Source organism: Vulpes lagopus, chromosome 8 (genome assembly GCF_018345385.1).
Source record: "Vulpes lagopus strain Blue_001 chromosome 8, ASM1834538v1, whole genome shotgun sequence".
NCBI classification, from domain to species: Eukaryota; Metazoa; Chordata; class Mammalia; order Carnivora; family Canidae; genus Vulpes; species Vulpes lagopus.
In genome coordinates this window covers 117,558,584-117,570,049 of record NC_054831.1, presented here as the reverse complement: position 1 = coordinate 117,570,049, position 11,466 = coordinate 117,558,584, and the positions used below count along the sequence as shown (strand labels likewise).

The 11,466-nt window shown below is 55.0% G+C and overlaps 1 protein-coding gene across 2 annotated transcripts; it reads right to left on the bottom strand.

The window, feature by feature from the left end:
- Nucleotides 1–3,299: 3,299 nt before the first annotated feature.
- On the bottom strand, nt 3,300–10,952 carry FNDC5 (fibronectin type III domain containing 5). Of its 2 annotated transcripts, none has more exons than XM_041768368.1 (6): nt 10,820–10,952; nt 9,049–9,164; nt 8,348–8,546; nt 7,920–8,009; nt 5,723–5,856; nt 3,300–5,385 (listed from the first exon to the last, which is right to left on the bottom strand). In XM_041768368.1, exons 1-6 carry the CDS (start codon nt 10,890–10,892, stop codon nt 5,380–5,382), a joined length of 618 nt encoding a protein of 205 aa, XP_041624302.1. In that variant the 5' UTR covers nt 10,893–10,952; the 3' UTR covers nt 3,300–5,379. The 2 variants fall into 2 exon arrangements, with proteins under 2 accessions (XP_041624302.1, XP_041624301.1); XM_041768367.1 differs by having other exon boundaries at nt 3,300–4,826.
- Between the last annotated feature and the right edge of the window lie 514 nt (nt 10,953–11,466).

The window sequence follows — 11,466 nt, the reverse complement described above, 5'->3', positions numbered from 1 at the left end:
CATGTACTGTGGCCGTCTGTTGCAGGCTTTGAAAGGAGGGTTCCATCCTTTTCTTGTGTAGGCAGGTTAGTGGGGTCTGGGCGGGGGTGGCAGTTAGTAGAATGTGGTACTGGGGAGGCGAGGGTGCACGCTCCCTATTCTTTTGAGGGTAAATTACAGTGTTGAGAAAGGCTTTCTAGCAGTCAAGAAATGTTGAAATTGATTGGGATTTGCAGCTACATATAGTGCATGTCAGGAGCCTGACATAGGGGAAGCCTGAAATATCACTGTGCTGCTGTTTTTGCAGAAGGGGGAGACGGCTCAGCCCGATCAAACAAACACTGCCTCACATTCCTTCCCATGGCTGTGTGGTTGACCCCTGTCTGCCTCTCCCAAACTGGTGCTGATCAGGGAAGAAGCTGAGTTAACCCAGAGCATTCTCCCTTTGAAGAAAGGAATATGGGAAACCAGAACTGATCATCCAAAATTGATGGCAGTTCTTAATCCAACTTCTCCAGAAACTGACTGCTCCTGAACCTGGGATGCAGGTGGAATAAGTGTGGGTAGATAGGGGAGACACAGCGTTCCTTACATCCCTTTTGTGAACCTAAGCTTCTTAGATTTACCCCAGGAAACAGGATGAAGGCAATAAAAGCTTGTCACCTATATTAGCCAATGCTTATAAAATCTCAACTCATGCTGAGTAAATAAGTACCAACATGTTTGGACAGACTCTGTCTTGCTGTTACATAAGTTTTGTCTAATGGCTGTTCTGTAGTCCAGGCAAAAGTTTCAATACAAATTTGCTAAACACTCAGTTATTTAATACTGTCTCACTCTGAGGTACTCCTAACCTATACATACCCATTTTGTTTCTGTCAGGTGCAGATCCTTTGTCTAGTAGTTGCTTATTTCCTTTTTAGCAATATGTTACTGCAGACATCAAAGGTTTCAGGGACCAGGCTACATTCTCTGAAGTGGTGGTGTTCCTTACTTACCCTTAGTTCATTTTTATGTTATGGAAAAGTGAGGAGGAGGAGAAATGGACCTTCTCTCAAAAGAATGGGGTCATTCTCTAGCTTGTTTGGAGCTTTTTACAGGGAAAAAAAAAAAAACCCAACCGTCTAAAACTAGAAAGCAGGGTTCCCTGCTTTTCTTTGTGTTGTCCTGCTTTTCTAAGAGAAAACAATTATTCCTAAACTGGTCCTAAGGTATGCTTGCTTTGTATGTCAGAACACCTGTCAGGAAAAAAATTTCCACTTGTCACAGGAAATATCAGCTGGTCAGCAGTGGAATTCCTTAATGAACAAGCTGCGCCTTTTCAATCCTCCCCACCTGTCCTTCTCTAATGACAACTGGAACATGTCACAGACAGAAAATCCGACCTTCCCCCAGCACCCATTGAGATGGGGGTGAAATGTAACCTTTTGGACAACCTGTAAAACCCCCCATGTAGTAGTCCAGAATCATTATCGTTATCATTAAAGGAACTATTTGTATATGAGGATCTCCTCCGACTTAGCTTCAAGTGACACTTGAGGGTTTGGAAATATTGTACTGATGGAGTTTGGTGGGGCTGGAGCCAGGGCATGTGTCCCATTTATGGAAGCAATTTGTTCTTGGAGGCCACTTAAAAGCAAAATCCTAAAACTCAAAAGATTTCAAAAAGGTGAAAAGTAACATAACAGTATGAAATGTCACATGCCTGGAATGGTACGATACTACATGTTTTTATAAAGGGCTGAATTAGAGATCTTAAAAGTGGATTCTAGAAGAGGCCACTCTGAAAAGCCTGGTTTGAAGGAACAGGATCAGAAAGGGGAAAGGACTCTTGGCCCACACAAACAGGGTTCTTCTTCCTCTCCCAGACCTTGGGGCTTTCCCTCGTTGCTGGGAGGAAGGCCCCCTGGCACCTACTCCAGGTGGTCAGTAGGCTCTGGGGTGCTGTTCTTAACCTTTTTCTTGACAGATAAGGAAACCCACCCCCCCAAAAGTAGCTGCCCTGAAGGGTCACTTGGGGTCAAGGCAGAGTCCCGCCTCTGTCCAGCATCTTCCCACAGGCCCTGTGTGGCCTGCAGGTCAGGCCTCAGTCTCTCAAGAACTTGCCCACCCCTGTTCCAAGTCAGTTACAGGGTTATACTGTATACAATGGCTGGTCCAAGAAAAACTCAGTTGTAGAACTTGGGGTTTTAGGGAGGTAACTAAAGAGAATGGGGTTTATCTAAACCAGAAGTGTTCATTAGTCTCCCGTCCCCCTTAACCCTCTGCTGATGTGCTACCAGCACTGCTAAATTTCCATTAGCAGTGCTTGCTGGTCCCATATGGCTATCTGTAGGTATCTGCTGCTGACTCATGGGCGTCTCCACCAGGTGGCACTAGATGGGCACACAAGACAGAGGGCCCAGCAAGGACCTCTCTCGTGTTTAGAGTTCTGGGTGCTGGCAGATTTCCACTTTCCCACCCAGCCTTTAAGACTTGCTTTCCTCGGGGATCCCTGGGTGGCTCAGCGGTTTAGTGCTGCCTTCAGCCCAGGGCGTGATCCTGGAGTCCCAGGATCGAGTCCCACATCAGGCTCCCTGCGTGGAGCCTGCTTCTCCCTCTGCCTGTGTCTCTGCCTGTGTCTCTCTGTGTGTGTGTGATTCTCATGAATAAATAAAAATCTTAAAAAAAAAAAAAAAAAAGACTTGCTTTCCTCTTGGAACCTTCCAGAACAGTCTACCCTAAGTCCTGCTCATCTGACCTTTTCTCTCCAAACTCTTGCTGGCTCTGGACAGGAGTGTTCGAGGTGTACCATTTACTTACTGGTTTGCTCATTGGCTAATGACATCATTACTCCACCCTTCAGCCTGCTGTTGGGATCCTAATGATGTTCCTTTAACCGCCTCAGACAGCATGCTGGGAACACTGGGCTGCAGCAAGCAGCTTCTGCAGTTCCTCTTCCTTTCCCTCCCCACTCTGGGGAGAAACTAGAATTGCATTCCTTCGGTCAGGGAAATCACCCAGCCCCACCCAGAGGGGAAAACCCTTCGTTCTAAAAACTGAGCCACCAGCCTGTGTACCTGTGCAGCGAGGCAGCCCAAGCTTGAATTTGGGGGCCTCAGTAATAGGATGATGGAGAAGCTATTTTCTCCTCCTACACGTGCACCCCCATCTGTTCGAGATTTCCCTTCCAACTCCAGCTTGGCTGGCAGGCATGTCCCTAAGAAGCTGCAGGCCAAAATGGAGAGAGAGAACTGACTCCCTCCTCCACACATCCTGACTTGCTGCCAATTGCCAGAAAAAGAGGGCAACATTTGGGCATTTACCAGAAGACAAGGATGTGCCTTTTCATTTGTCTTTTATTTTCCATTTAAAAAGAGGTTATTGCTCTAACTGGATCAGAGGTAAGGACCTCTCCCCTAAGGAGCTTTGGCCTTGCAGCCCCATTCAGCAGGGATGGAAGTCACAAGACAATGAGTGGAGCCTCATGCCCTCCCATGAGGAAGCCCTTAGTATTGCTGACATCTGCCTTTCACCCTGTCTCTCCTCTCTCCCTGTGCTGTCACACCGGGGCGAAGCAGAGTCGTGGCTGACCGAGCCAGTAGAGCTCTTGTAGACCGGAAGGAAGGGGCGGTCATTGGGTGATGGCTTTCAGCTCTCTGGCTTGGGGGCCACTGCTCTCATCATTCAGTTCAACAGGTGTTCACTGAGCGCCTACTGTGTGCCAGGCTTGTGCTAGGCGCAGTCCTCCCACACGCCCGTCCTTAGCCACCAGCGGAAGACGCAGAGGCCCATCTCTTCCCATGCAGGCATTCAGCAGCCGTAACTTGTCAGTCCTAGGGGAAGAGTCTGCCTTCCCTTATCAAGCACCATTTTTTTTGTTTTGTTTTGTTTTGTTTACCAGAAAGGGGCAGTGGAGAGAGAGACCTGTCACCTCACACCACTCAGGCTCTAGGGAAGGACATGAGGACCCTGGGGAGCTTTCACAGAACCCTGGATGAGATGGCAAGATATGGAGACCCCAGGGGCCAGGGCTGCTCTGACTGTCCATGGTAATGGCTCAGGCCTGCCTTCCAACAGCTTCTACTCCAGAGTGGGTGATTCAGCTGCCCCCAGGATGTCCCACGTGGACATACCTTTTCAGTTGTGTAAGCCGGCATTGTTACAACTCCAACAGCCTCTTCCGAAAGAAATGGGGCCAGTACCTTCCAGGTCTCTTTCCTACTTCGTCTTCTTAAGACTCCAGACTGAGGATGTTACAGTCAAGATGAGGGCCAAAGAAGACAGAGGCCTCAGGCAATCAGCTCGGGGAATTCCTCTGCCCTCTGGAGTGAAGCCCTTCAGTTGTGTTTTCCAGAGAGATAAGACATACCATCTTACACACTCGCAAAGTTGTGCATCACACCACAAACAAGTCCTTGATGGCTGGATCCAGAAAAAGGCTTGCTGGCAGCCATGACCCTGCCCCATGGCTTCCCTGATGGCTCTCGGTCTGAAAGACACAGCTGGAGTCGGTCTGGGTGCTTGTCATCTCCCAGGAACTTTGTGCATTTTCTCAGGGAGGAAGCCAGTCCAGGAGAGGCGAGGAGGCAGAAAGAAGGCTGTGTCTCATGCAGCTTTGCCTTTTCCAGAATGGGGTCAGGCCTTTTAGTTTTGTGGCTTGTTTATTTTTTGCAGAATTTGGGTTTGTAGTTCAGCCTCCTTCACCAGACTAGGATGGGGAAGAGGGAGAGCTGTGCCTCCCCCCACCGCAGTCCCTGTCCCTGTGCCCATGGACCTGGGGACCAGCAGAGAAGAAAAATGAAATCCTTCTCCCTGCAGACAGGCAGTCATGCTTCGATGATGTTCACCGAGGGCTTGTTTGGAAACTGGGAGGGAAAAAATGAGAGAAGCAGCCAGGGCTAATTGAATAGACTTCTTGCAAGGTTGGAGATGGGAGAGGGCACGAGAAGAAAGGAAGGAAGGGCTGCCTCCTAAAAGCCCGGCTCTTGTCCCGCGTGGAAGGGAAGGAGTAGCCCTGCCTGCATGTCTCATCTCTCTGCCTTCTCAGACCCAGCCTTCGGCCTCACTCACTTAGCAGCCAAGACTGGGTGCCAGGCCCCCGGTTCCCCCCAGCAGAGCCATCCAGCCGGCTGGTTCTCTCACATCCTGCAGACCCGCCTCAGAGCGCGGCCCCGGCCACTGACACTGTCGAGGTGCTTCTGGAGATGGGGATTACTAAGAGGCTTCGGGAAAATGCCCCAGAAAGAGAGAAGCCAAGAGAGAGGACAGTAAGCCAGGGGGTGTGAGGAGATGGAGGGAGGAGGAAATGTGGAGAGGGCCAGATGTTTGTTTGTTGGATAATCATCGTCAGAACCATGAGATCCTCCCACTTCTCTACCGTCTCTTCTGAGCTGCTCAGAGCAAGCACTGACAAGGTTGTCATATCTGTTTTGCAGAAGAGGAAATGAAGGTAGAAAGAGGTGAAGCACCTGCTCAAGGTCACACAGCATGGCAGGGACAGAAATAAGCCCAGAACCCCCTCTTTGTGCTGTCCCATACCAACCAAGAATTCTCCCCTCCCCAGTCACACTGCATTCTGTTAACCACACTGGCCCCTGGCACCCGGCAAGAGGAGAAGGTCCAAAATCAATTTGCAGCGTCCCTGGTGTCACACAGGCTGCAGCGGCCAAGCTTGGCTCTGCCGGGCTGCAGCCCGTCCAGCCCTCAGCTGACCCTGCTATAGCCCCGGGGCCACCCACCCAGACCCGAGACGTGCCCTCACCTTGCTTCGGAGAAGACCTCCCCCTTGGTGCTCCGGGGTGCTGTTTTCTGATGCGCTCTTGGTTTTCTCCTTGTTGTTATTGGGTTCATTGTCCTTGATAATGTCATACTGGCGGCAGAAGAGGGCAATGACACCTAGGGGGGTGGGAGAAGGATGAGGAGAGCAGTGAGAGGCCAGAGCTCGAGTCCCGCCTGCCCGCTTCATTCCCACTGGCACCTGCCAAGCTCCTGTTAGATACTGAGCTCCAGATGGCCTCTCCCCTACACCACTGCAACGGCCTGCCTCTGGTTCCCATGTCCACCTGTCCCCCACCAGCCGTCTCCTTCGCTGCTGCTGGGCTGATCTTCCCACGATGCCCATCTGATCCCATCTCCCCTCTCCCCTACAGCTCTCCTTTCCAGTTAGGGGAAATAGAAACAGTAACGTTTGCTGAGCGTGTGCCAGGCCCTATGCCGTGCACTGACAATGCCCATGCCACTGAGTCCTCATTATCACCTCCAGGTTGCCAGTGAGGAGACTGATGCAGAGAGCCTAGGAACCTACTCAAGGTCCTGAGGCGGGAGAGCTGGGACGTGCACGCCAGGGCCTGCGCTCGGCTAAATGTTTACTGTTAGCAGACAAAGAATATGTGAGCGTAATAGTTTTTGAAAGTCAGATACAATTATGGAAGCCAGCTCCAATTCTGGTAGGTGTCTTCTCCATTTTTACCTCTATGCTTTATTTATAGTGCTATTTCTTGATCTATCTGTTTTAGATACTATTTTGACTTTCTATCTTAGGTACAGGGTAACACCTTCCCCCTACTTCCTTTCTCGTCACCCTGACAGACTCACATCATAATCTTGGGTTAGTCCACTATGTTTACATCATCACGATTATGTAAATACTGTCTGCACTGAGTCTGATAACATACCATAAACCTCTTTTGTACAATCCTTTGTTTTTTTCTGCCTTTTGTTTTTACAAGTGTCTGTTTTTCTTTTTCTTTTCTTTTTTTTTTTTTACAAGTGTCTGTTTTTCGATGTGTCTACACAACATTTTTTCCAAATGCTTCTCCAATACAGCCTGCCCTCTCAACCACCATGCTAATACAGCTCTGGCATGGTGTTCAGGTCCCTCAAAATGGGCTCCAGCCTACTTTAAAGCCTCACCATCCTTGACTGTCCCCGTTTCTACTTCTTCTCTTGGGTCATAGCTGCACTGAACCAGACTGTGCTGAATTTGTTCCTTATTTTATTTATTTGAGAGGAAGAGAGAGCATAAGAGCAGGGGGAGGGAGAAGCAGACTCTTGGCTGAGCAGGGAGCCTGACGTGGGGCTTGATCCCAGGACCCTGAGATCATGACCTGAGCCAAAGGCAGACACTTAACTGACTGAGCCACCCAGGTGCCCCTGAATTTGTTTCTTATACATGCTGTCATCAGAACACTGTTCCTTTTTTGGCTGTCTGGTGACTTCCTATTCATCCTTCAAAGCTCAATCCCCATGTTTCCTCCTCTCTGTGTTTTTCCTGATTTCTACTCCTAGCTCTAGAATTAATTCCCTCGCCTCTGCCCCCATACATGGCACTTATCACATTGAATTATAGTTAAGTATGGGCCTGGCTTCTCCTAGACCCAGTTCCTTGCAAGCCCAGGGCTCTTTAGTCATGACTACAGTACTATTACCTGGAACAGAATGGCCATTCAGAAAATGCTGGTTGAGTACAGAGATGAAATTTGTTCTTTATCAGAGGGTAGCTCACAGACAAGTGGGAACAGGGAGCCCCAAGGGCCCAATGACCTCAGCTGGGAGGAGCTAAAGGGAGGGATGAGCAGTACACTGTGAGAGCAGTAGGCAAAACAACCTTTCTCATGGATGGATGGGGGAGACCTAATGGAGGTGGTCACAGAACCAGAGCTAGAAGGATGAGCAGCGTAAGAGGGTCCCAAGCCTGGAGCACCTGAAGGCCCAGCCCATGCTCCTGCAGCCATGGCTAGAAGGTACGAGTCCACCCAGGTGTCCAAACTATTCCGGAGGGAATGAAGGGCAAGCGCTCAAATAATCCGAGGCAGCTCTCAATCGGCTAAATTCTTTGTGAGACGTAAATTAGAGAATGGGTCCATCTCTCAGCTGTCTCCACTTCCCGGAGAGAAGGGGCCCAGCCAGGGGCCTCCGCTGCCCAGAGGCCAAGCGAGGAGGGGCCTGGAGGCACTCACCGGCCCACATGAACAGGACCACGACGATGATGAGCACCTCACCGGTCCGCAGCTGTTGGCTCCCTGCCATCTCCTTCATGGTTACCTCATCTGCAGGGAGGAAGACATTAGGTCCGAGGTTCTTCTCATCCCCAGCCACCCCTCCAGGGCCAGCCCATGAGCTTAAATGTTTATCTCTATAGGTACCCAGACACCTAATAAAGAGATTCGAGAACATGCCGATGGCTACTTGGGACAGCAGCAACGTGGCTTGACCCACGCTGAGAGTTGATATGCCCACTGTCTCAGGGACTAGGGTGACAGCCTCTCTTGGCCACTGCTTTACTAGACAACAGGGGCTTGGGGGCACTGGTGCTTTCCTCCAGCCACCCCCTACTCTGGCCCTGACCACAGCTCACGCCACCCCCGCTAACAGTGCCCCGGCCTGCCTTTGTTCTTGGACGCCATCTTCTCAGCCTCGCGTGGGGTCTTGAAGAGCACTGGCTCGCTGGCAGGGCTCTGGCCCTGAATGGAGATGGCCTGCACGTGCACAATGTACTCGGTGTCCTCTTCCAGGTCCCAGAGGGCACACGAGCGGGTGGTGGTGTTCACCTCCTGGATGAAGCGCAGCATCCGCACATCCTTCTTCTGCCAAGGCAAACCCCAGGCCCGCTGCAGTCAGCGCCCTGTCACCGACCCCGCCCTGCCCACCTCTCTGGCGGTGACTGGGCTCACCGGGCCGCTAGCTCAAGCCTTTACACACACAGGCTTCCCCACGCACCCCTCATCTCCATGGGCAGCTATGGCTCTTGCCACTCCATGTTACAGAGAGGGAGACAGTGCGGGTGCAGAGAGCTTAGAAGAGTTGCCCGAGGCTGTCTCCCCAGTGAGGTCTTGCACCGCGCCCACAACTCAGGTCTGTGTAAGATCCAAACCAGGTCTTTGATTCCCAGTTTCCAGTCAAAGGCCTGGGAGCCCTCCTCACTGATCATTCCCTTCTGGGGTCCCTATTCTAAGCCATATGTGCAGTTCTTCTGCCTCTGTCTCTCTTGCTCTCTGCTCCTTTTCCCTTTCTACTTCTGCACACCCCCCTCCGCATCCCCTGCTACTATCCCGATGTGTCCTGCCCTCCCAGACCCTCGAGGGCTACCTGCTGAGATATGGCAAATCCGATGACCACCTCATCCTCCAGGACGTCCCAGCTCACCACCGCAGAGTTGGCCTTGAGGTGCCTGACAGTGACATTCACTGGGGCCGAGGGGCTGTCTGGGGGTGGGGAGGCACCTGAGCCTCAGCACCCCCTGCCGTGAGGCCCAGGCCCACTGTCTCCTAAGTGGGAACCTAGGGAAGGCTGCACGGTGGGGGAAGGAAGAACGCAAGGCCTCCGAAGGGGCTGACACACGGGTCTCAGTTCGTTAGTAATTGAAGAGCTATAGCCCGAGAGTCCCCGGGCTCTGCGTGTCCAGGGTGAGGAGCCCCTACTGGTCACATTGGCCCTATTAGGGGTCCAAGCTAAAACAGATGGGCCTGGGCTGGGGCCAGATCTAATGGAAGGGTGTTAAGAGGTTGGGGGGGGTGGCAGGCACAAGGGAGGCATCGGTGGCCAGGGCTTCGAGAGCTGAAAGTTAGTCTGATGAAAAGCAGTCAAAAGGACTCCCAGTCCAGTGCTCTTTCTACAAGACCACACTGTCAGGTGAGTGACCTTGAGGGAAGGAGAAAGACCCAGAGGTGGAGAGGAGCCAGGCTAGGGTAAGGCCTGGGTTGGGAGTGAGGATCAAGGGTTGGGAGTGAGGTTCAAGAGAGGAACCCCCATACTGTAATGAGGCAGACAGATGAAGACGGGGAGGGGTCTCTGTGAGCCTGTTAGCCTGTTCTCCACATTCTGCCAGCCCTTGGAGGCAGGAGGGAGGTCACTCAGAGCAGGATCTGCGGGGGGGGGGGGGGGGGGGGGGGAACCATGAGTATAGGGCAGGTAGGGTCTTCTGCATGTGGGAAGGAGATGAGAGCGGGTCAGTTGGGAAGGGAGTAGGAGGGAGAGTGAGGCACAGAGATAGTGGAGGGCAGGAAGAAGGGCTCTAGGAGAGGGGCCTTGTGTCTGCGACCCCAGGGGGCGAGTGCTGCAAGGGGAAGACCTGGCCCTGAGCAGCATCCTGCACCCCACAGAGGAGTGGACCCGAGGCCCCAGGGGCTGGGCCTGGGGCGACAAAGCCATCCCTGGAGACAGAGAGAGACAGAGGGACACGGACAGGTGGCAGCAGACACAGAACCAGATAACAGACAAGTGGGCTATCAGGGACAGACGTAGAGGAAGCAGGGGGGCGGGGGGAGAGGGAGGGAGGGAGAGAAAGCACTGAGCCACAGAGGGATGGGTAGAGGGAGTGATGAGTGAGGCGCCAGAAGCCAAAGGGACAGACACGGAGCCTCAGGAGAGGCTGGGCTGGGTGAGGATGAGGCCGGCACTCGGCACTCGGGGCAGGCCAGGCCGGACCCTGACTGCAGCAGGCTCAGGGGTCCACCCCACCCACCCCGAACCCGGGGGTGCCAGTTCCCATCCCCCTCACACACGCTCACGCAGACTGGGACCCCATCCTGCTCCGACCTGCAGAGTTGTCCTGCAGGGCTTTGGGGACAGGGAGGGAGGCCCAAGGTGGGGGGACTGGTGTCCTCAGCTGCTCCCCGGGCCCGAGGAGGGAGCTCAGCTCGGGTACCTGAGGCAAAGGCCTGGGGTCAGGGCAATGGGATGAGGGGCCTGCGGACCACAAGACCCCAGACCCAGGGCTGGGGCGGCGGGGCCGGGGGTCGGGGCGGGAGGCGGGGCCTGGGGGTCAGGAGGCGGGGAGGAGGCGGGGGCGGGGGGCAGGAAGGGGCGGGGGGCAGGAAGGGGCCGAGGACTCCCGCCCGCCCGGCCCGGGCCCCCTTACCCGCCTGCACCAGCGCGAGGCAGACGCAGCCCAGCCACAGGCGGAGCGCGGCGCGGGGCGGCCCGGGGCGCATGGCGGCTCCTCCCGCCGGCCGGCCCGGGGCGGCGCAGGGGGACGCGGCTCCGGCGCCCGGCGGCCGCTGGCGCTCGCGCTCCGGCCCGCGGCCCGGCCGCCCCGCGCCGCCCCGCGCCGCCTGCATGTCGGCTCCGCGGACAGCGACTCCCGCGCGGCGGCGGCGGCGGCGGCGGCGGCGGCGGCGGCGGCGGCCGCGTCCACGTCGGGCGCCCGGGGGGGCGGGGCGCCCCCGCTGCGGGGAGAGGCGCGGGGCGGGGTGAGGGCGGAGGGCGCCCCCGCAGCCGCCCCTCCCGGCCCTCCGGCCGCCCCTGTGCCCCCGCCCCCGCCCCGGCCCCCAGCGCTGCCCTTCCCCGGGGAGGGGGAAGGCGCCCCGAGACACAGCGGGTCCCCGGGCCCCCGCGCGGGCCCGCCTGCCCTCGGCCGGGGCTCCCCGCCCGCCACCCCGCCGCGGACCCGAGGCCTTGCCGGCCCGGACGGACGTGAGCAGAGCGGAGTGTCACCGCAGGGAGGGGAGTGGGGGGGCCAGAGCGCCGAGGAGCTGCTGGGGTGCATACAGCAGGTGCTCAGTGTTG

Excerpts from the sequence above, each read along its gene's own strand:
- FNDC5 (XM_041768367.1), bottom strand. The coding sequence starts at position 10,892 with ATGCGCCCCGGGCCGCCCCGCGCCGCGCTCCGCCTGTGGCTGGGCTGC. Across the intron at positions 9,165-10,819 it reads CCTCGCGCTGGTGCAGGCGG|ACAGCCCCTCGGCCCCAGTG; the intron begins GTAAGGGGGCCC and ends CCCCACCCCCAG. Across the intron at positions 4,827-5,722 it reads GAGGTCTTCTCCGAAGCAAG|TTTCCAAACAAGCCCTCGGT; the intron begins GTGAGGGCACGT and ends TTTCCCTCCCAG.